This window comes from Spea bombifrons, chromosome 2, assembly GCF_027358695.1.
Source record: "Spea bombifrons isolate aSpeBom1 chromosome 2, aSpeBom1.2.pri, whole genome shotgun sequence".
In the NCBI taxonomy this organism is placed as follows: domain Eukaryota; kingdom Metazoa; phylum Chordata; class Amphibia; order Anura; family Pelobatidae; genus Spea; species Spea bombifrons.
In genome coordinates, this window is record NC_071088.1 from 140,750,147 (window position 1) to 140,773,523 (window position 23,377).

The following is a 23,377-nucleotide window of genomic DNA, read 5'->3' on the forward strand; positions in this document are numbered from 1 at the left end:
AAAGGTAAATGCCCCACCGGCCCCGCTCCTGCCCCCCGTTATACAGACACTTACCTGGGTGCAGCTCAGACCCCGATCCTCGCCTCGGCTGCTGAATCTCACAGATATTTGTACCGTGTGACGTTTTCCCTGCAGGCCGATCCCCGCCTGGAAAGCCCAACGCGCCGAGCGGCTCCCAAAATGCTGCCGGTCATCAGTACTATTTTTAGAGCGAGCTCCGTGCAATAAACACAGGATAAATCACTGATTTAGATTTTTATAGATTAGTAATTGCCCCGATCTGCATTGTGCCTTAACATGCTCTTTTTTGGACCTGAGCCATCTGGGGAAGTGGTGACACCAGGTTTCATTCCTCAAACCTGTCTTCAAGCAGGGGGCGGCCACATTCAAGAACACTTTCAGCCCCCAGTCACTGGAGGTATAAGAGATGTAGATTAATCCATAAATGATATTTGTGTAAATATAGGAATATGGTATATCTATACCCAGTACATTCACTGTTTTGGACATCCTCGCCCGTAACAAACACACCCTGCAATAACAACAAAAAAGTTATAAAATAAATACATTTACAAGATTGTTCACCCCCTCCAGTGGTGCGCTACGGTTGGTGCCATGGGTGCAAGGCACCCAGGCACTTGGTGACCAAGGTGCCCGGTGGGGTTGAGGAAGGCAGCAGGGACAGATCAATGGGGGGCAGTTGTCCCAGATCCCAGAGTTCCAGGGGGCCTCCTGAAAGATAGAATTATTTAAAATAAGGGCCTGTCCGACTTGGTCCAGCTCAGGAACGCAGGTAGGAAGGTGGAAGAATCACTTAACATCGGTAAAAGCGAAGCAGCTCAGGAAAGGAGAATCCAGGTAAGGGCGTATGTATGGGAAGGTGTGTGTGTTAGTATGAGTTCATGTGTGTGTGTGTGTTAGAGAGAGTGTGTTAGCATGAATGTGTATGTGTAACAATTTGAGTGTATTCATTTTAATTATTTTATGATGTGATGTTATTATTTTATTGATTGTATTATTTTTATTATGATTTAATTATTTTGATTTTAGAATGTTTTTATTATATTTTTTTGGGTGAGAGACAGTAGGGTGAGCTACAGGGATGATAATATAAAGGGGATGAGGATGGTGCTTGAATGCGTGCGTGTGTCTTAGCATGCAGTGTTAGCATGTAGTGATGGGAAGTTCGGATCATTAAAGTGAATCGGATCATTTCGATTCGTTCACTGAAATGATCCGATTCATGATCCGGATCTTCGGATCACTCAGTGTGCCTGCACGGAGTTACTGTTTTCCAGTAACTCCGTGCAGGCACACTAACGATTGGCCCCGCCCCTTTCATTATGAATCCTCCCCCCTGCCTCCAGTGATGTCAATGAAGGCAGAGAGTCGTTCAAAGATTCGGATCTTACAGGGATCCGAATCTTACAGTGATCCGGATCACTGTAAGATCCGGATCATTGTAAGATCCGGATCATTGTAAGATCCGGATCATTGTAAGATCCGGATCTTTGAACGACTCTCTGCCTTCATTGGCATTCTAATCAGTCAGAGAATATCACCATACTGTTATAAATAAATACATTAATAATCACTGCCCCCAGGATTTACATTCCCCTTTACCTGCAACTGCACCTTAAGCTAACTTTATTAAATTAATTAAATTAACCCTCACCATTAAATTAACCCTAAACACCCCATCAACCATGATTGCCCCTAAAATTAATCCTTAACACCCCATCAACCATGACTGCCCCTAAAATTAACCCTTAACACCCCATTAACCATAACGGCCCCCAAATTAACCCTAAACACCCTATTAAGCATAACTGCCCCTAAATTAACCCTAAACACCCCGTTAAGCATAACTGCCCCCAAATTAACCCTAAACACCTCATTAAGCATAACTGCCCCTAAATTAACACTAAAGACCCCATTAAGCATAACTACCCCATATTAACCCTAAACACCTCATTAAGCATAACTGCCCCTAAATTAACACTAAAGACCCCATTAAGCATAACTGCCCCCAAATTAACCCTAAACACCTCATTAAGCATAACTGCCCCTAAATTAACACTAAAGACCCCATTAAGCATAACTGCCCCTAAATTATCCCTAAACACCCCATTAAGCATAACTGCCCCTAAATTAACACTAAAGACCCCATCAACCATACCAATTTATTAGGTAATTTATCTGGAGTATATGCAATTAATTTAGGGGCAGTTATGGTTAATGGAGTATTTAGGGTTAATTTCAGGGGCCGTTATGGTTAATGGGGTCTTTAGGGTTAATTTCAGGGGCCGTTATGGTTAATGGGATCTTTACGGTTAATTTTAGGGGCAGTTATGGTTGATGGGGTATAAGGGTTAATTTTATGCTGATGACTGAGGGTTAATTTAATTAATTTAATAAAGTTAACTGTAGGTGCAGTTATAGGTAAATGGGGGAAAACTCAGGGGAATCTAAATCCTGGGGGCAGTGTGAACATTATTAATGTATTTATTTATAAAAGTATGGTATCAGTCATATTCTCTGAATGATTCGAATCTCTGTAAGATTCGGATCCTTGTAAGATCCGGATCCCTGTAAGATTCGAATCATTCGACTCTTCGGTTCATTCGACTCTTCGGTTCATTCGACTCTTCGGATCATTCGACTCTTCGGATCATTCGAATCATTGAACGACTCTCTGACTCTATGAGTCATCGTTCCTGTGTGAATGAATGAGCTGTAACCTGACCCCAGAGTCTGTGTCTGAGTGCTCTGCAGATGACTCACAGCTCTAGGATCAGGTTACAGCTGCATGATTCACAGACTGAACCGCTACAAATGAATCGTTCAGTCTAGTGAACCGATTCATCCGGATCACTAAAAAGAACCGGATCAAATGAACGATTCGTTCATGATCCGGACATCACTATTAGCATGTGTGAGCGTATGGTGTGTAGTACTGTATGGTATTTGTGTCAGCATACGGTGTTAGCATGTCTGTTAATGTATGGTGTGTGAGCCTATGATTTTAGATTATGCAATGCAGTGTATGGTGTTAGAGCGTGTAAGTGTATAGTGTTTGCATGAGTGTGTGTTTGTTAGTATTTGATGGAGTGTTTGTGTCAATTTCTTGTGTTGGAGTGCTTGGTAACTGGGAGAAGGGAAAGGGAGAGAAAGAGAAACGTGTAAGTGTATTATAATGAGGGAGTGCAAGCTTGCGTGTTAGTAAGAAATACTGCACCCAGGTGCCACTAACCCTAGGCTCACCCTCACTCTCACTTAGTCCACTCTGGGCGCAGGGGGTAATAATATATATATATATATATATATATATATATATATATATATAGATATATATATAGGACCCAGTTATATCCCCCTCTTGCCCCATCACCTGCTCATTGCAATGGGGGGGGTAAATATATGCAATAAAAAAGTAAAATAGGTAAAAGCATACACACGACTTGAGATACCGACTTGAGGAAGCCAACGGGTGGAACGCGTATTGGTGACTTTGGAGAGGACACTTGAGTATTAATTTTAGCACTGAGTTTTAAAAATATATTTATGTTGTATATGAATATTAAATATATATTTAGGCTACAAGCTGTGCATTCTATACCCACCTACCCCATCACCTACCCTTGCTGTCCAAACTGTTTACCCTAAAGGAGGAGTGCTGCCCTAAGTCAGCACCGTGCTGCTTATACCTGGAGCCACGGAGCCCATTTTGGCCCCCTTTTTCTGTTTATGCTGCTAAATATCGTTGCTGTACTGCTCTATGAAGACTTTTATCCATTGTAGCTATCCACATTCCAGCTATAGATGGGTGTGTGATTCCGATGTCACACTAGGCGACATAGATTGGAGTCAGTTGTACTGACTCCAAAGAATATTATTTTAACCCTACAAGGGTGAGTCCTTATTTTACGCTCCACTCACTTATGGGCCGCACCACCATTACCTTTGTTTATAAATATATATAATACCCTATCAGAGCCAGAGTTTTTCCCAGAGATCCTTATTAGCCCACACACAACAGACTTGTCCCCGACTGATTGTCTTTCTGTAAAATAGCTTACCCCACACTTAGTGATGTCCGGATCATGAACGAATCGTTCATTTGATCCGGTTCTTTTTAGTGATCCGAATGAGTCGGTTCACTAGACTGAACGATTCGTTTGTAGCGGTTCAGTCTGTGAATCATCATGCAGCTGTAACCTGATCCTAAAGCTGTGAGTCATCTGCAGAGCACTCTGGGGTCAGGTTACAGCTCATTAATTCTCATAGGAACGATGACTCATAGAGTCAGAGAGTCGTTCAAAGAGTCGAATGAACCGAAGAGTCGAATGAACCGAAGAGTCGAATGAACCGAAGAGTCGAATGAACCGAAGAGTCGAATGAACCGAAGAGTCGAATGAACCGAAGAGTCGAATGATTCGAATCTTACAGGGATCCGGATCTTACAAGGATCCGAATCTTACAGAGATTCGAATCATTCAGAGAATATTACTGATACCATACTTTTATAAATAAATACATTAATAATGTTCACACTGCCCCCAGGATTTAGATTCCCCTGAGTTTGCCCCCCTTTACCTATAACTGCACCTACAGTTAACTTTATTAAATTAATTAAATTAAGCCTCAGTCATCAGCATAAAATTAACCCTTATACCCCATCAACCATAACTGCCCCTGAAATTAACCGTAAAGATCCCATTAACCATAACGGCCCCTGAAATTAACCCTAAAGACCCCATTAACCATAACGGCCCCTGAAATTAACCCTAAATACTCCATTAACCATAACTACCCCTAAATTAATTGCATGTACTCCAGATAAATTACCTAATAAATTGGTATGGTTGATGGGGTCTTTAGTGTTAATTTGGGGGCAGTTATGCTTAATGGGGTGTTTAAGGATAATTTAGGGGCAGTTATGCTTAATGGGGTCTTTAGTGTTAATTTGGGGGCAGTTATGCTTAATGGGGTGTTTAGGGTTAATTTGGGGGCAGTTATGCTTAACGGGGTGTTTAGGGTTAATTTAGGGGCAGTTATGCTTAATGGGGTGTTTAGGGTTAATTTGGGGCAGTTATGCTTAATGGGGTGTTAAGGGTTAATTTTAGGGGCAGTCATGGTTGATGGTGTGTTAAGGGTTAATTTTAGGGCAGTCATGGTTGATGGGGTGTTTAGGGTTAATTTAATGGTGAGGGTTAATTTAATTAATTTAATAAAGTTAGCTTAAGGTGCAGTTGCAGGTAAAGGGGAATGTAAATCCTGGGGGCAGTGATTATTAATGTATTATTTATAACAGTATGGTGATATTCTCTTAATGATTAGAATGCCAATGAAGGCAGAGAGTCGTTCAAAGATCCGGATCTTACAATGATCCGGATCTTACAATGATCCGGATCTTACAGTGATCCGGATCACTGTAAGATTCGGATCCCTGTAAGATCCGAATCTTTGAACGACTCTCTGCCTTCATTGACATCACTGGAGGCAGGGGGGAGGATTCATAATAAAAGGGGCGGGGCCAATCGTTAGTGTGCCTGCACGGAGTTACTGGAAAACAGTAACTCCGTGCAGACACACTGAGTGATCCGAAGATCCGGATCATGAATTGGATCATTTCAGTGAACGAATCGAAATGATCCGATTCACTTTAATGATCCGAACTTCCCATCACTACCCACACTTCCATGTGCCATGTGATAAGTTACTTCCTGTTCCAGGGTGTGTGTCTGTCTCAGAGGCTGTAGAGACCACATACATGTGATTTGTGTAGGATATGTGTAGGGCTGCAACAACTAATCGATAAAATCGATAATAATCGATAATGAAATTCGTTGGCAACGAATTTCATTATCGATTATTATCGATTATAAAATGAGGGTTTTATATAATCCGTTTAGTCTGACTCACCATCTCACAGCAGCAGCTCCTACTTACTCCCCCTCCCTGTAATCACTGTGACAACTGGCCCCGCCCCTTCCTTCTCCAGGCCAGAACCACATGGCTGTGACACTCATCTAACTGTAAGTATATGTATAAATGTGTGTATATATATATATATATATATATATATAATGTGTATGTGTGTATATATATATATATATAATGTGTATGTGTGTATATATATATATATATATATATATAATGTGTATATATGTATGTAATATATATATATATATTTGGGCTACTGAAAGTTAGGGGAGGTGGGGGTTAATTTAGGGGCAGTTATGGTTAGTGGGGTGTTTAGGGTTAATTTAGGGGCAGTTATGGTTAATTGGGTGTTTAGGGTTAATTTAGGGGCAGTTATGTTAATAGGGTGTTTAGGGTTAATTTAGGAGCAGCTGTGGTTAATGGGGTGTGGGGTTAATTTGAGGCAGTTGTGGTTAATGGTGTGTTTAGGGTTAATTTAGGGATGCTGTGGTTGATGGGGTCTTTAGGGTTAATTTAGGGGATGCTGTGGTTAAGGGGGTGTTAAGGGTTAATTTAGGGGCAGTTATGGTTAATGGGAAGTTTAGGGTTAATTTAGGGGAATCTAAATCCTGGGGGCAGTGAAGTGACATATCTGGGGGTATAAGGCATATGTGGGGAGGGCAGTGTGGCATGTCTGGGGAGGACGGAGTGGTGTATCAGGGTGTATAAGGCATATCTGGGGGTAGAGTGGCATATCTGGGGGTAGAGAAGTGGCATGTCTGGGAGGCAGGGTGGCATGTCTGGGGAGGATGGAGTGGGGTATCAGGGGATATAAGGCATTTCACGCACAGTGGCAGATGTGGGAGGCAGCGTGGAGTGGCAGATGTGGGAGGCAGCGTGGCATATGTGGGAGGCATTGTGGAGTGGCAGATGTGGGAGGCAGCATGGCGTGGCATATGTGGGGAGGGCAGGGTGGCATGTCTGGGGAGGATGGAGTGGTGTTTCAGGGGGTATAAGGCGTACCAGGCACAGTGGCATGTGGGGGGTAGAGTGGAGTGGCAGATGTGGGAGGCAGCGTGGCGTGGCATATGTGGGGAGGACAGGGTGGCATGTCTGGGGAGGATGGAGTGGTGTTTCAGGGGGTATAAGGCGTATCAGGCACAGTGGCATGGGGGTAGAGTGGAGTGGCAGATGTGGGAGGCAGCGTGGCGTGGCATATGTGGGGAGGGCAGGGTGGCATGTCTGGGGAGGATGGAGTGGTGTTTCAGGGGGTATAAGGCGTATCAGGCACAGTGGCATGTGGGGGGTAGAGTGGAGTGGCAGATGTGGGAGGCAGCGTGGCGTGGCATATGTGGGAGGCAGCGTGGAGTGGCATATGTGGGGGGGCAGCATGGCATGTCTGGGAGGCAGCGTAGCAAGCCTGGGCTCAAATGTGCATATATTGGGGGGCTGGTTGGGAAATAAAGACAAGAAATGTATTATCAAAGTTTTTTTTTATTCTGCTGTTTGTATTTAACATCATTTGTTTAGTAAATTATACTAAATAAATGAAAAATTTACATTCATTTTTTTTATCCGATTAATCGATTAATCGAAAAAATAATCGGCCAACTAATCGATTATTAAAATAATCGTTAGTTGCAGCCCTAGATATGTGAGTGTATGAGTGTTTAAAAAGCACTGAACTCACAAATTCACGTGACTCGGGCACCATCTAACTGGGGTATTTGGAATAAAACCCAATAACTAAACATGACACCAGGTCCGAGTTCGAAAGGCCACAGAGTTTATTTCTAAAACACACTGTAACCACAAAAACATATCATGAATGCAAAGGTAACACAACTATCGAACCCCAGTAATTAAGGCTATACAATATAGCCCCCTCGGCTAGTGCTTCTGTTGTGGCCCTCCAAATGAGGGCTACCCCCCTGCGCTAGTGTCAAAAATTCCCCTACGCCACAGCCGATATGTTTTTAACCTAAAACATTAGCAGCTCCTCCACACGGCCACCGCCTTCGCCAGACGTGTACCCACATTCAAAATCCACATACCTAGACCCAATTCATTTAAATGGATACCGTTGTCCCGAAACCAACCATGTAAGTCCCCGGTAAATTTTGGTTATGGAACTACAATACCTCCCTTAACAGCCATAAAACCCTTGATCGCTTTATTCGTCTGGCATCTAGACCTGTCAACACCGCTGAGGGACATAGTGCCCCTCCAAAGCAAGCACGTAACAATCTCCGACCAGACAAAAGGCCGGGGTAAGAGGACCATAAATTATCAAGCGTAACCTTTATATCCCTAATGAGCTCTTAATTCTGGACAGTAGAAAAATAGTCACCGCCAGCGTGAAGTACAAGGATCTGGGGCACCCGGTACAAACTGACATGGACCAGTACCTCGCTCTGAGTGCGCTCTCATCATAGGCCCCTGAAGCCCAACCAGTGAATCTGAACCTCGTCCCTGGAAAAACCAAGTGGCCTACGATTCTGGCAAACTGCTGCCCTCCTTGTTGCCCGGTACATGTAGGAGTAGCCCAGAATCCAGACCACACAGTTCTTTGACTGGTGACCTAAAATACAAACATGTGGATCGGTAAATATATATATATTTTTTTATAGATATTTGGCGAGGCGCACATGGGGACAAGCCGCAGAAACAGGCAAAGCTCCAAGATCTAATTTCAATCCCCGGCCAGGCTGATCCGTCTTGGAGCGCCTAATAAGCAAACCCACCATGATTGGCCCCCAACGTGACATCTTCCCGCAACAAATCACCATGTATCGATCTATTCTGATTAACTAGCTACGTTATGCGAAGAGCCCCAAAGAAGGCCAACTGAAAGAACAAAACTTTGAAGGCTCGAGTAAGTGAGTCCAACCTCAAGCCATGCAGAAGGCCACGTGTCTGAACACCATTTCCCCCGACAATAAGCCCCTAAGCCGATGGAACTGGAGGAATCCGTCCACAGCTCCATATCCCTGTTAGAAACAGACTTTTCAAGTCACAGAGATTTGCCATTAAATTCTGACATCCTTGAGGTCCCTAGAAAACAGAAGAAGTGATGCGGAGTCTGTATCCCCGCAGTACTTAGGGAGAGTCGCTTGAAAAATTTCCTCCCTATTGGGATACAGGATGACGTGTCTCACCATCTCCTTGTTGTTGGGACAGGATTGCTCCTGCCGCTGTCTCCAAGGCATCTACCTTCACAAAAAATGTTTTTTAGGATCAGGTAGGATCAAAAGCTTTAAACCCTTATTTGAACCTTCTCACCTTCTCTGTCCTGTCCCAGGGCTTATAATTCTTTCTGTGTGACGACAAGCAGCAGCAGCAACAGAATAAGAGGAATAAAATAAGCTTTCACACCTGCGGCCATACCACCTGGAAAGTACCTGATCTCATCTGATCTCGGAAGCTAAGCGGGTTTGGGCCTGGTTAGTACCTGGATGGGAGACCGCCTGGGAATACCAGGTGTTGCAGGCTTTTTCTTTTCTCACAGTCCGGGGAGAGCTTTTTGCCATGTGTTTCTTGCTCATCATCAAAGCTTTAAACCCTTATTTGAACCTTCTCACCTTCTCTGTCCTGTCCCAGGGCTTATAATTCTTTCTGTCTGACGACAACAAGCAGCAGCAACAGCAGCAGCAGCAGCAGCAGCAGCAGCAGCAGCAACAGCAGCAGCTACAGAATAAGAGGAGTAAAATAAAAAACTTTCACACCTGCGGCCATACCACCCTGAAAGCGCCTGATCTCGTCTGATTTTGGAAGCTAAGCAGGTTTGGGCCTGGTTAGTACCTGGATGGGAGACAGCCTGGGAATACCAGGTGTTGTAGGCATTTTCTTTTCTCCTATCCGGGGAGAGCTTTTTGCCATGTGTTTCTTGCTCATCATCAAAGCTTTAAACCCTTATTTGAATCTTCTCACCTTCTCACCTTCTCTGTCCTGTCCCAGAGCTTAAAATTCTTTCTGTCTGACGACAAGCAGCAGCAGCAGCAGCAGCAGCAGCAGCAGCAGCAGCAACAGCAGCAGCAACAGAATAAGAGGAGTAAAATAAAAAACTTTCATGCCTGCTGCCATACCGCCCTGAAAGCGCCCGATCTCGTCTGATCTCGGAAGCTAAGCAGGGTTGGGCCTGGTTAGTACCTGGATGGGAGACCGCCTGGGAATACCAGATGTTGTAGGCTTTTTCTTTTCTCACAGTCCGGGGAGAGCTTTTTGCCATGTGTTTCTTGCTCATCATCAAAGCTTTAAACCCTTATTTGAACCTTCTCACCTTCTCTGTCCTGTCCCAGGGCTTATAATTCTTTCTGTGTGACGACAAGCAGCAGCAGCAGAAAAAAGTTTAGGAGCCAATGTGAAACTTTGTTTTGATTCATCAAAAGCTTGTTCTGCTTGAGGGGACCAACCAAAAGCCATATGTTTCTTGGTTAGCTGGGTGATGGGAGTGATGAGCCTGGAGAAGCCATTGAAGAATTTCCTGTAGAAGTTTGAAAAGCTCACAAATTTCTGTGCGGTTTTATCGGATGTAGGAACGGGCCAATCTAAAATACTATTTTTTAGGATCCATCTTAATGCTCCTAGGAGTTAACATGAATTCTAAAAGCTCGGCAGAGGTTGTCCCAAATATACACTTCTCTAACTTTGCATTGAGTCTATGTTGCTGGAGACGGGAAAGGACACGTTTCATGTGTTCACGATCAGTGGTAAGAGATGGTGAGTAGACCAAGATGTCATCCAGATACACTGCTACAAATGTGTCCAACATATCCCGGAACGCATCGCTGAGGAAGTGTTGAACACTGGCAGGGGCGTTGCAGAGCCTGAACGGCGCGGCTTAGTATTAATAGACTTCATGTCCCTCCTTCACCCTTACCAGATTGTAAGTCCAATTTGGTGTATATTTGTGAATAATATACACCAAATCATAGGCAAAGGCCACTTGTTTTGATGGTGACCTTGTTATGTTCTCTGTAGTCCACACATAGACGAAAGCCTCCGTCCTTCTTCCCAACTAAATCGTGTAACACCACAAAGCCATTGCTGTCTAAGATAAAACTGATGGAGGATTCAATTGTGACCGCCGAGTGTGTTAAACAGATTAACCCCCCACCCTCGACAGACACGCACCGGGAACGTACGCAGATACCAAGCTGGAAATGCTTCAGGTAACACAAGGTGGGATTGATGTCTTTATTCTGTTACTGTCACTTTCGGCTGGTCAGGAAGTGGATCCTCACTGCAGTAATTTGGAAAGGCGCCCCAAGCGGTGATGAAGAGCTCCGCAAGTGCAGGCAATAAGGCACTATCACAGGCAAGGGTGGAATACCAACTGAGGGTTTAAATATCCCTCCTTACTCCTCGATCCTCCTACCCACCTAATTAGGGGGAGGAGGAAAAAAGATAAATGTTGCTTTAAGAAGCGACATGAATATTCATGCGCGAACGGCTTTCATGATGTTGAGGCGCGCGCTCCATCTTGATCCCTCGATCCTTGTGGAGGCGCGCGTCTAGAGGCAGGAAGGACGCGGCGGAACGAGCAGGGGTCTGAGCGCGTCGGCTGCCCTGCTCGTGGAAGCATCGGAGCCTAGAGAGGTAACAGTCACCCAGTAACCCTGTGGGGCTGTAGATACAACGTCACCCTCAAACAATAATAAAGTCAGAAAAAGGGATTATGGAAAATAATTTATCGTAGCTCCCTAGTGTCAGCCGATAATTCCAGGAACACAGCCAACACCCCAAATGGGTTACAAAACCCGTCTTTCCTAATAAACTTAGGCGAGCATCTCCTTAGAGGACCAGACATTAAAATCGTAAAAAACTTCCCGTCAGACAGTGGGTGGAAGGAGATTTGTGATGATTCGCTGTCTCCCATCTGCACACCGGTTAATTACTGGAATAATGAGTGGAAATCATTAGCGAGCTTCTCCGTTCCCGTGGGATTAGGGAATTAGGTACTCGTCATATAAAAAGCCGAAAGTCGCCGAAGCCCTGTCAAGGACCCTGATGTTAACCAGCCTCCACTATGTTCTAGGCAGCCGCGTTGCGTGTGCTCAGTCATGCTCTGGCGTTTTCCCGTCGTATATCTGGTGTCTCGGAGCAGCGGGTGAGTTTTGTGCTTTGGGTGCAGGTTCCGTATGTAGCTCCGATAATTATTCTCCTTTATTTCACACAAAATAGGTTTTTCCTGTTGCGGCTGCACCAAAAATTGTGCGATACGGAGATTATTGTGGCGCAATTCTGTACTCTCTGGTTTATAAAGGGGGGGTTATATATATCTATATATCGAATTGTCGCTTTTATTTGTCTAAATTACTGTGACTCAGACGTTCACGGGAAATACTTTTTTTTTAATTAAAAACAGTCCCGATTTAGTTCTTTGGGGGGGGGACTGTCATGCATATATATAAATTCATTATAATGCTTATTTAGTGAAACTGTTATTATATGCGGATACCATCGACAGATAATTCAATATCAGTAAATTATTCGAGATTAAACCCCTAAGGGCCGTACGCTTCTCCCTTTTAAACGTCTCGATTCACTTTGGATTTTTTATCATGGTGTCAGAAGCCATGGTTTGTTAAATAAAGGACTGGCAGGATCTGTAAGCGATGTGGATACATTAGTCAAAGAAAGCCCGGCCCGTAAGCTTACAATCTAGAGGACAGATACTGTTATAGATATATTAGATCGTTTAGAAGTTTATGCTTCTTTAGGTCCTCGAAATACTTGGCTGCTGCGCTCCATTTTTAAGTTGCCGATCCCCTTTTAATAAATCTGCCCAGAGTTCTGTTCTGTCCCCAGAAGTTCTTACCATCCCACGCACTTCAATACCGAGAGATGAAGTAAATGCTCGTAAAATCCAATCCAACCCAGAGTGACAGCTAATTCTTTAATGCTTCTTCTCAAAGATGTCTTCAGAGTGAAGCACAGGAGATCATACAATGGAAACACTGAATACCAGCCGCTTCCACCCTGAATATTTCTATCTGATTGGAATACCCGGCTTGGAGAGCTCCCACCTTCTCCTCTCCGTCCCGTTCTGCTCCATGTATCTCCTGGCCGTGTTGGGAAACTCATTCTTGGTGTACGTGATTGCAACTGAGGAACGTCTCCACCAGCCCATGTACGTGTTCTTGGTCATGCTGGCCATCACCGACATCTTCTTGTGCTCCTCCACTGTGCCAAAGACCATCAGCATATTTTGGTTTAACTCCCACAGTATTTTGTTTGAATGCTGCCTCATCCAGCTCTTCTTCATTCACTATCTTTTTGTCATCGAGTCCTCGGTTCTCCTTACCATGGCCTATGACCGATACATCGCAATCTGCTTCCCGCTTACGTACACCGTCACCCTAACAAACACATTTATGAGAAGGATGGTCCTTCTGGTGACCACTCGGGCCTTCTGTATAATAACCCCTCTCGTCCTTCTTCTAAACCGGCTTCCGTACCTGGGGACCAACGTGATAGCTCATGCATACTGTGAGCACATGGCTGTGGCCCGGCTGGCGACGGCAGACATACTAGTCAATAGCGTGTATGGGCTCGTCGCAGCTTTTTCCTCAACTGGTGTCGATTTGATAATTATTGTCATGTCCTATTTTGTCATCTTCAGGGCTGTTCTCAGACTCCCTTCCACCGACGCTCAATTCAAAGCTCTCAATACATGCATGTCCCATGTATGCATTATACTCATGTTCTACCTGCCAGCTTTCTATTCTTTCATCGCGCACAGGGTCGATCGAGGCCACATTCCGCCGTATGTCCACATCCTTTTGGCCAACCTCTACGTCATCGTCCCCCCGATGATGAACCCCATAATCTACGGTGTTAGGACAAAAGAGATTAGACAGAGAGCGATGTTTGGCCGGTTCTACAGGAGGAGAAAAAACATCATATCCCTTAACCTAATTTCTGACAATTAAAAAAAATGCATCTGATCTTTCATTTTTTTCCCCACCCCAAAGAGCATGACATACCATGTGATCGGAGGTGGTTCCAAAATGGGGAAAAACACATAAATCTAACTATTTTATTTGTTTTCACATTTATATAGTTTTTTATAGCTAAAACGGTTAAAAAAAACCTGGTACAGCTGGTGACGCCAACATTCGGTCAAAATCAAATGATTGTTTTTGTAACAAAAATGATAATAATAATGTATTTATGGGTTATGGCTCATATGGACGCGTTATTATTCACATTAGCATTTGAATAGAATATTCCAGCAGTCTGTGATTCATGCTTGTAAAATGAAAATGAAAAATAAAATAATATTATTTGATTAAAGAAGCCGTGATTTCTCCTGCACGCGTTTATTTAGTTATAGCTTCCGGCTACCTTTAAAAATATATATATAATAATAAATAAAATCTAACAACCAGCATTAAAAGGCAGGAATTATATGAATGGATGGAAAGAGAAAGAGAAGGGGGAGAGAAGAGAAGAAATACGGGAGGGAGAAGAGACAGAGCGGTTGAGAGAGACATTTAAATACATAAAGGGGTTAATAAAGGACGGGAGGGAAATTTATTTTAAAGGAGGAGGAAAGTTACAATCAGAGACCGGAATCTAACACTAGAGAGTCAGAGACTGAGATGGACTGGAAGGAAGTTTTACTTTACTGAGAGGGTGGTAGATCAGTGGAATGGCCTCCCAGCAGAAGTGGTAGAGGGTAATACAGTGAGGGTATTAAACATGCGTAGGTTTGGCATATGGCTCTTGACTCTAAGACAAGACCGACGACGGATTAAGGTTTGAGTCTTTACAGACTAGACGGGCCTGATGGGGCCGACCTGCTCAGTGAGCGAGGGCAGTTAACTTGCCTTTTCCTTAATGTCTTTCAATCATTCGTTGCTGTCATTATTGTAATATTTATCCTGACGGAGTTGGTTAAAGCAAAACTGATTGATACGTAAACGTGTCAACAAGTAACAAGTTTGGGGTCACTTTGAAATTTCTTTTTGAAAGAAAACCCATGGTTGTCCATTAAAATAACGTGCAATGGATCAGAAATCCAGCGCAGGCGGGGTTAACGTGAATACACATCAATTCCATGCATCTCTTTAACGGAGACACTGTCTAGGAAGTGTAAGGGTTAATATAAAATATTGGGAAAATGCCGGAAGGAAGTCAAACCGGGCAGGGCTTATCACCATGGCAACTGTTAGGCTGACGTTGGGAGATGCAGCCAGGACTATCCGCCGACGTCAGTGGGCATTCCCGCCGTCATCGGTGGGCGTTCCTATCTGACATCAGTGGGCGTTCCTGCTGATCTCACAGGACACACCTCCATTGGGAGTGTCAGGACCACGCCCCTGCAACCCAGAGGATTCGGCTGTTGACGCGGAGGAGCAGCGAATCTCTGCTTTTTATACATAGTATTTCCGTGGGGCATCAGAATAACGTCATCTATTTATTGTTTTATGTATAAAATATATTCCCACGTGTGACGTGACCAAGATGAGGATTCACTGATGGTTTTTCCAGTAACCAAGTAAAATATTGGGTTTTTTTTATAAATCCACCCACTGGGCATTGGGCGAGGATCAGACTAAAGTCTCCTAAACGATGACATTTCAGGCTTTACAGAAAACCGAGTCGTTAATCACAGAAACAGTTACTTTTAGGATAAACTCTATCAATCTTAATTAATCTGAATAAATGAAGCCGGCCAGTATGTGATATACGGTATTTCTACAGAGAGAAAGGTCTGAGGGCCTCCAAAAATCTGCTCTTGGGGGTAAAGCCATTGATGATGCGACAACCATAATGCAACGTCCTCAGCCAGAAGGAGCAATGGACGCCCCATTTCTCATTCCCAGTGTCCCCTTGCTACGTTTTGAGAGCCACCCCAATATCTGCTCCTACAGACACCTCCCATTGAAATAGGCGAAAGTGGCTTTACATTGCACCCTCCATGGTCACGCGTGGTCCAGCCCACTGCCTGCCGCTCACAGCCTCCTTTCCACTAATAAGATGTACAGAGATCTGATTAAAATTCCTTTACCGGCTGGGAGTGATATCGAGGGACTCGCAGCGAGAACCCGGACAGATTCCCCGTCTGCTTCCAGATTTAAACAGACAGGGACGGTCAGGGGAGGAAAAACAGTTTGAAGAACACCAAAAATATAAAAGTTTTGGGACTTTCTGTTATTTTCCCTACCAATTATGGCGAATTTCTCAACACAGATCTTATTCTCAGTCTATATATTGATGTTTTTTATTGTTGTATTTTTGTAATGTTTTTTTGTCTCAGTGTAATTTTTTTATTTTTTTTTAAATACCGTATTTGCTTGATTATAAGATGAGTCTTATATTCAAGGTCATCTTATAATCAGACCTCAAATAGATGTCTGAATACAAGACTAAGATCCAGATCCCACGCAGCGCTGCAGGAGACCTTAGATCCTCCCCTCTGGCAGCCGGTGAATGTCTGCACGATGCTCATTCTGGTGCTCAGTCATAGAAGCCCCGGAGGAAGCGCCGGTTGGCAGCGGAGGTTGTCTGCGCGCATCGTACTGACGTTCACCTGCTGCCAGAGAGGAGGATCTAGGTGCCCTGCAGCGCTGCGGAGACGTTCAACAGCTGCCCCCACTTGACACCATGGAGTCTGAAGCACGGGGGACAAGTCTAGGGATGCATTGATAAGTCTGGGTGGCAGAGTGGCACATAAGGGGGTATAAGGCATATCTGGGGGGCAGAGTGACATATATGAAAGGCATAGTGGCAAATAGGGGGTATAAGGCATATCTGGGGGCAGAGTGGCAAGCCGGGGGGCCAGATGTGCATAACTGGGGGCAGGTTGGTAAATAAAACAAGAAATGCATTTTTCTCAATCATAGTTTTTTTAAATCTGAAAATAGTTTACATGAATTAAATATTTACTAATAAAACTTTTTTCCTAGAGGGTCGTCTTCTATTCAGGCTAATTCTTTTTTTCCTAAATTAATATTCATCTTTTGGGGGGGTTGAGCAATTACGGTAATTAGTGTCACAATATTATAAGTGTATATAGATGGGTTTTTTTCTGTTATTTTTCACTATTTTCGTGGCGTATTTCTGGGCTCTATCTCAGGTCTACCGTAGGCTTTCTATAAAATTATTCCAATAATATAAGAAGCCACCAAAGCTTGATGGTGAAGTGTTTAGGGGGCACCAATGGTGCTGGCAGGCTACTTAAGGGGCAAATGGTGGCACAGGCAGGCTGATTCAGGGGCAGAGGTGGCACGGGCAGACTGATTCGGGGGCAGAGGTGGCACGGGCAGACTGATTCAGGAGATGAGTTGGCACAGGCAAGCTGATTCAGTGGCAGAGGCTGCCCACATCAATGTCTGGCTTAGTATATAGTGATGGGAGTTACGCTGTACCATAGCTGTTCAGTAAATGCTATTCATTTAACCTTATTTATTTATAAGTTAATCATTTATTTTTTCAGATTTCTAGGTTTACCAGTTGAAATACAGTTTGGAAATGTGTGAAATATAATTGACAACATCGTTTTTTGTGTCTTTACATTTTAAAGTGTAAACCCCTTACTGTCTAAAGTGGTTTGTTCCAGGATACTGAGGAGAATAGATTCCACCCCTTACTGTCTGAAGTGGTTTGTTCTATGGGAGAATTTATCCCACCTGTTGCCTCATTGCCTGAGGTGGTTTGTTGTTCCAAGGTAGTGAGGGAAATGGGGTCTGTCTGTTATGGTGTCTTAGAGACTGCTGTTAGAGGAGCTGTTGGCCCTGTGACCGAGGGCAGTATATCCTGTGAGGGCAGTAAAGTCAGTCAGTGAGGGCAGTATATCCTGTGAGGGCAGTAAAGTCAGTGAGTGAGGGCAGTATATTCTGTGAGGGCAGTAAAGTCAGTCAGTGAGGGCAGTATATCCTGTGAGGGCAGTAAAGTCAGTCAGTGAGGGCAGTATATCCTGTGAGGGTAGTAAAGTCAGTCAGTGAGGGCAGTATATCCTGTGAGGGCAGTAAAGTCAGTGAGTGAGGGCAGTATATTCTGTGAGGGCAGTAAAGTCAGTCAGTGAGGGCAGTATATCCTGTGAGGGCAGTAAAGTCAGTCAGTGAGGGCAGTATATCCTGTGAGGGTAGTAAAGTCAGTCAGTGAGGGCAGTATATCCTGTGAGGGCAGTAAAGTCAGTCTGTGAGGGCAGTATATCCTGTGAGGGCAGTAAAGTCAGTCAGTGAGGGCAGTATATCCTGTAAGGGCAGTAAAGTCAGTCTGTGAGGGCAGTATATCCTGTGAGGGCAGTAAAGTCAGTCAGTATTAGGGGCAGTATATCCTGTGAGGGCAGTATATCCTGTGAGGGCAGTATATCCTGTGAGGGCAGTAAAGTCAGTCATTGAGGGCAGCATACTTTGCGAGGGCAGTACTATCACTTAGTGGGGGCAGTATACTTTTTGAGGGCAGTATACTTAGTCATACATGTCTCAGTTTGCGCTGTTGGTGCTGATAATCTGAATTCCTGCTGGGGGGGGTCACTTCAACAGAAATAATGAATTTTATTAATTTACAAATAACCGAAACATCTCTGGATTAGATAAAAGCCGTGAGAGCTGATTCCTGATCTGGAGGAAGGGTTACGGCTGCAACAAAAAAACAGAAAGAGCTCCGTTTACTGATTTATCTATACATTATACAGGGGGGCGGTCACTGATTTATCTATACATTATACAGGGGGCCGGTCACTGATTTATCTATACATTATACAGGGGGCCAGTCACTGATTTATCTATACATTATACAGGGGCCGGTCACTGATTTATCTATACATTATACAGGGGGCCGGTCACTGATTTATCTATACATTATACAGGGGGGCGGTCACTGATTTATCTATACATTATACAGGGGGCCGGTCACTGATTTATCTATACATTATACAGGGGGCCAGTCACTGATTTATCTATACATTATACAGGGGGGCGGTCACTGATTTATCTATACATTATGTATGAAAACGCAAAGTAGTGAAGGACAAACTGAGAAGATTGTATGGAGAAGAATGATAATAATTAGTGTACTTCCCTGTTTCCTCTGTACACAGATTCCGGATACCCAGCTGCAGCCCGTACAAAAACACTCTCCAAGTGTTTTTCTTGAACAGAAAAAGGGTCACTAGGGGGCGCTTGTGTATACCGGTTTGGGACAATGAAAAATAAAAGCGAAAAGAAAAAAACAATGATTGCGTAATATTGTATATGAAAGATGACACTATGTGTCCAAGTAATGCACTCACACTTTGTGTGGATTTTCAGGCTTCAAAAAAAACATCCAGTCCTCCGGGTGAATATACGGTGTGAATATGCAAGAGAAGCAGAAAATACGTGGAAAAACACAATGGTGTAGTATCTAACAGTCGTGTGACCCGCAAGCATAGACAGACACTTACACTTACTGCAAGGGTATCACACCCCTTAGATGTTTGTTCCCGGTGTTTCTCCTCCGTGATGTTAAACCTTTCTCTGTATTCCCCGGATATATGCTGGTGCTTTGTATTAGAAATGGAAGTACATCCACACTAGACTTCCATTAAACAAATTTATTTGTAGGCTGTAAGCCAGATAAAAAATGTAAAAGGTAACAAATATCCACTTAGGGATATTCTTTAAAACACATAAATAAATAAAAAAGTTCAAATAAAAGAGCTCTAAACAGTCCTTAAAATCCTCAACGCGTTTCGTCCATAAGACTTCATCAGGAGTCCATAGACTCCTGATGAAGTCTTATGGACGAAACGCGTTGAGGATTTTAAGGACTGTTTAGAGCTCTTTTATTTGAACTTTTTTATTTATTTATGTGTTTTAAAGAATATCCCTAAGTGGATATTTGTTACCTTTTACATTTTTTATCTGGCTTACAGCCTACAAATAAATTTGTTTAATGGAAGTCTAGTGTGGATGTACTTCCATTTCTAATACAAAGCACCAGCATATATCCGGGGAATACAGAGAAAGGTTTAACATCACGGAGGAGAAACACCGGGAACAAACATCTAAGGGGTGTGATACCCTTGCAGTAAGTGTAAGTGTCTATGCTTGCGGGTTACACGACTGTTAGATACTACACCATTGTGTTTTTCCACGTATTTTCTGCTTCTCTTGCATATTCACACCGTATATTCACCCGGAGGACTGGATGTTTTTTTTGAAGCCTGAAAATCCACACAAAGTGTGAGTGCATTACTTGGACACATAGTGTCATCTTTCATATACAATATTACGCAATCATTGTTTTTTTCTTTTCGCTTTTATTTTTCATTGTCCCAAACCGGTATACACAAGCGCCCCCTAGTGACCCTTTATCTATACATTATACAGGGGCCGGTCACTGATTTATCTATACATTATACAGGGGGCCGGTCACTGATTTATCTATACATTATACAGGGGTCGGCTCACTGATTTAACTATATATTCTACATGGGCCGGCCACTTATTTAACCATACTTTATGCAGGGGGCCGGTCACTGATTTAACAATACATTATACGGGGCCGGTCACTGATTTATCTATACATTATATAGGGGCCGGCTCACTGATTTAACTATACATTATACAGGGGCCGGCTCACTGATTTATCTATACATTATACGGGGGTCGCCTTACTGATTTATCTATACATTATACAGGGGCCGGTCACTGATTTATCTATACATTACACAGGTGGCAAGTCACTGATTCTGCTATACATTATACAGGGGGCTGTTCACTGATTTATCTATACATTATACAGGGGCCGGTCACTGATTTACCTTTCTGTTATACAGGGGGCCGGCTCACCGATTCAGTGAAAGACAAAGTGCTGTGTGGAAACAAATATTGGGCTTATGAAGTGACAACTATCTGAATAATTTCCACCAACACAGTGTGTATCCCACAAAAAAACAGTTATGAAATACTCAAGAGTGTCTCTCCTCCGTTTCTATGCCTCAATCGGTTTTCAATCCGTACAACGGTGTAGTAGAGACGAAATACAGGTGGAGAAGCAAAATGAAAAGCGCAAGAAAAATTTATTATATATAACAAAATGCAATATGCTCACGTTGTAGATCTATTTCGCAAGTATCAGAGTCTCTCTTTTTTATCCAGCTGAAAGGCGTAATGATGTCGACACACAGACGCGTTTCGCCCAATCAGGCATCCTCAGTAGTGATAACTACCGGCTCACTGATTCAACTATACATTATACAGAGGCCGGCTCACTCATTCAACTATACATTATACAGGGGCCGGCTCACTGATTCAACTATACATTATACAGGGGCCGGCTCACTGATTCAACTATACATTATACAGGGGCCGGCTCACTGATTCAACTATACATTATACAGGGGCCGGCTTGCTGATTCAACTATACAAATTCCTAATCAGTCCTTGGCCTTGGTCGAGACTTAGAATAGGCTTAGATGTTTTATATAACTTTCCAAATTCATCCAACAGATCGAGTGACACTCAGAGGCAGCTCCTCCAGACCCATTGTGCACGGACATCCATTTTTGGCTATGTCTGTCTACAATGTGACCTCCTTCTACCCGACTTTCTTCATCTTGGTCGGAATTCCTGGCCTGCAGGATTCACAGCGTTGGGTCGGTATTGTCGTCTGTTTGATCTATATAATTTCCGTGATAGGAAACGTGACATTAGTGGTCGTCATCTCACATTCTCACAGTCTCCATGGGCCAATGTTTATATTTCTCATGTTATTAGCATCCAATGACATTCTTCTCGGCATCAGCATAGTCCCTAAGATGTTGTCCATCTTCTTCTCTGGTTCCAGACTCATCCTTTTTGATGTTTGTCTAGTCCAGATGTTTTTCCTCCATTCCTTCACAATCATTGAATCTGGGCTGTTACTGTCAATGGCGTTTGACCGGTACGTCGCCATCTGCAAACCTCTCAGATATTCCTCCATCGTGACCAGCAGACTCATAGTGAAGATCATCGTTATGTTGTGTGTCCGGCCAGTAGTTTTGATTGTTCCGTATCTTCTTTTGGTCAAACGGTTTAAGACTAATATTATCTCTCACTCTTACTGTGAGCACATGGCTATGGTGAAACTTGCCGACGTGGACATCCGTGTGAACAGCACGTGGGGTCTACTGGTGGCTTTTGTTGTCGTAGGAAATTATCTTCTATTTATTTCTCTGTCATATGGCAGGATTTTCCAAGCAGTCTACAGACTCCCATCCACAGAAGCTCGAGTGAAGGCATTTAACACGTGTACGCCCCATATCTAGGGCTGCAACTAACGATTATTTTAATAATCGATTAATCGGCCGATTATTTTTTCGATTAATCGATTAATCGGATAAACAAAAAAAACAATATTTAATAATTTAATGAAATGCCCTGCACCCACCCACACTCTGCCCCATCAGTTTCCCACCCGGCAATCTCTCTCTCTCTCTCTCTCTCTCTCTCTCTCTCTCTCTCTCTCTCTCTCTCTCTCTCTCTCTCTCTCTCTCTCTCTCTCTCTCTCTCTCTCTCTCTCTCTCTCTCTCTCTCTCTCTCCGTACCTCCGTACCTCCGTACCTCCGTACCTCCGCTACCGCATCGTTCCACTTACAACGTTCAACCGCAAAACTTTATTCAAATCTTCATCATTCACGCGCGTCACATCCGTCATTACGTAACTTCAAGCAGACGGACACTACAGAGCTCTGCAGCAGAAACGGGGGAACGCTGGCGGAGGTAAGTGAAAGGAGCCGAGCGCTCCAACGACGAATCCATCACTCGATTAATCGATAACGGAAATCGTCGACAACGATTCCCGTTATCGATTATTATCGATTTTATCGATTCGTTGTTTCAGGTCTACCCATATCTGTGTCTTTCTAAGCTTTTACACCCTGGGTATCTTCTCGTTTTTATCTCACCGTTACGGGAAACACATTCCATCCTATATCCACATTATTCTATCAGATTTGTACCTCCTCGTTCCACCCATGATAAATCCACTCATGTACGGCATGAAGACAAATCTTATAAGTGAACACGTGTGGAAACTTCTAATTAAAGTAAAAACATGTTCATGGCGTTGACCTCTCACCAGAGCTGAGTCGTAGGACTCACAGTTCATTTATTTTTTTTAAATGTCCTTTTTTGTTTGTATTTGTTGCTGTATTGAATGCACACTATAGGGTGGCATATTTATGTATGGGACATAATGATGTATATTCAGAGGAAGGTCTTGTTACTAGTGTGGCCCTTCAGGGAGCACTTAATATTTTATCAGCAATACTACAGAAGCTCTTTGTAATCGTCTTTGTATTTTTGCAGACGATGTAAAGATCTGCAACAGGGCAGCCATTCCTGGGGACAAGAAAAATGACAAGTGATTTAAGTAAATTTGAAGAATGGGCAGGGCCGGCCTTAGGTGTTCAGCATGCCCCGGACGTGTGTTAACTTATATTGAAGCAGGAATGGGAGTGATTCCGGTGTCC

General features: G+C 43.5%; 2 protein-coding genes, 2 non-coding genes and 1 pseudogene across 4 annotated transcripts; all 5 read left to right on the plus strand.

Annotated features, from left to right (window-relative positions):
• The first annotated feature begins 9,298 nt into the window (after positions 1 to 9,298).
• Positions 9,299 to 9,417, plus strand: LOC128479045 (5S ribosomal RNA). Its single transcript, XR_008349937.1, has one exon. It is a non-coding gene; the product is annotated as a 5S ribosomal RNA (ribosomal RNA).
• A 231-nt stretch (positions 9,418 to 9,648) lies between these two features.
• LOC128480342 (uncharacterized) lies at positions 9,649 to 9,767 on the plus strand (annotated as a pseudogene).
• Positions 9,768 to 9,996: 229 nt separating this feature from the next.
• Positions 9,997 to 10,115, plus strand: LOC128478481 (5S ribosomal RNA). Its single transcript, XR_008349397.1, has one exon. It is a non-coding gene; the product is annotated as a 5S ribosomal RNA (ribosomal RNA).
• Positions 10,116 to 12,875: 2,760 nt separating this feature from the next.
• Positions 12,876 to 13,859, plus strand: LOC128473954 (olfactory receptor 52Z1P-like). Its single transcript, XM_053456176.1, has one exon. The coding sequence runs from the start codon at positions 12,876 to 12,878 to the stop codon at positions 13,857 to 13,859; it is 984 nt and encodes a 327-aa protein (XP_053312151.1).
• Positions 13,860 to 21,436: 7,577 nt separating this feature from the next.
• On the plus strand, positions 21,437 to 23,222 carry LOC128473955 (olfactory receptor 52A5-like). The gene is made up of 3 exons (XM_053456177.1): positions 21,437 to 22,160; positions 22,752 to 22,951; positions 23,214 to 23,222. Exons 1-3 carry the CDS (start codon positions 21,437 to 21,439, stop codon positions 23,220 to 23,222), a joined length of 933 nt encoding a protein of 310 aa, XP_053312152.1.
• Positions 23,223 to 23,377: the final 155 nt, after the last annotated feature.

Coding starts and splice junctions, on each gene's coding strand:
- LOC128473955 (XM_053456177.1), top strand. CDS start 21,437: ATGTCTGTCTACAATGTGACCTCCTTCTACCCGACTTTCTTCATCTTG. Junction 22,161..22,751: donor GGCATTTAACACGTGTACGC/CCCATATCTAGG, acceptor GTTTCAGGTCTA/CCCATATCTGTGTCTTTCTA.
- LOC128473954 (XM_053456176.1), top strand. CDS start 12,876: ATGGAAACACTGAATACCAGCCGCTTCCACCCTGAATATTTCTATCTG.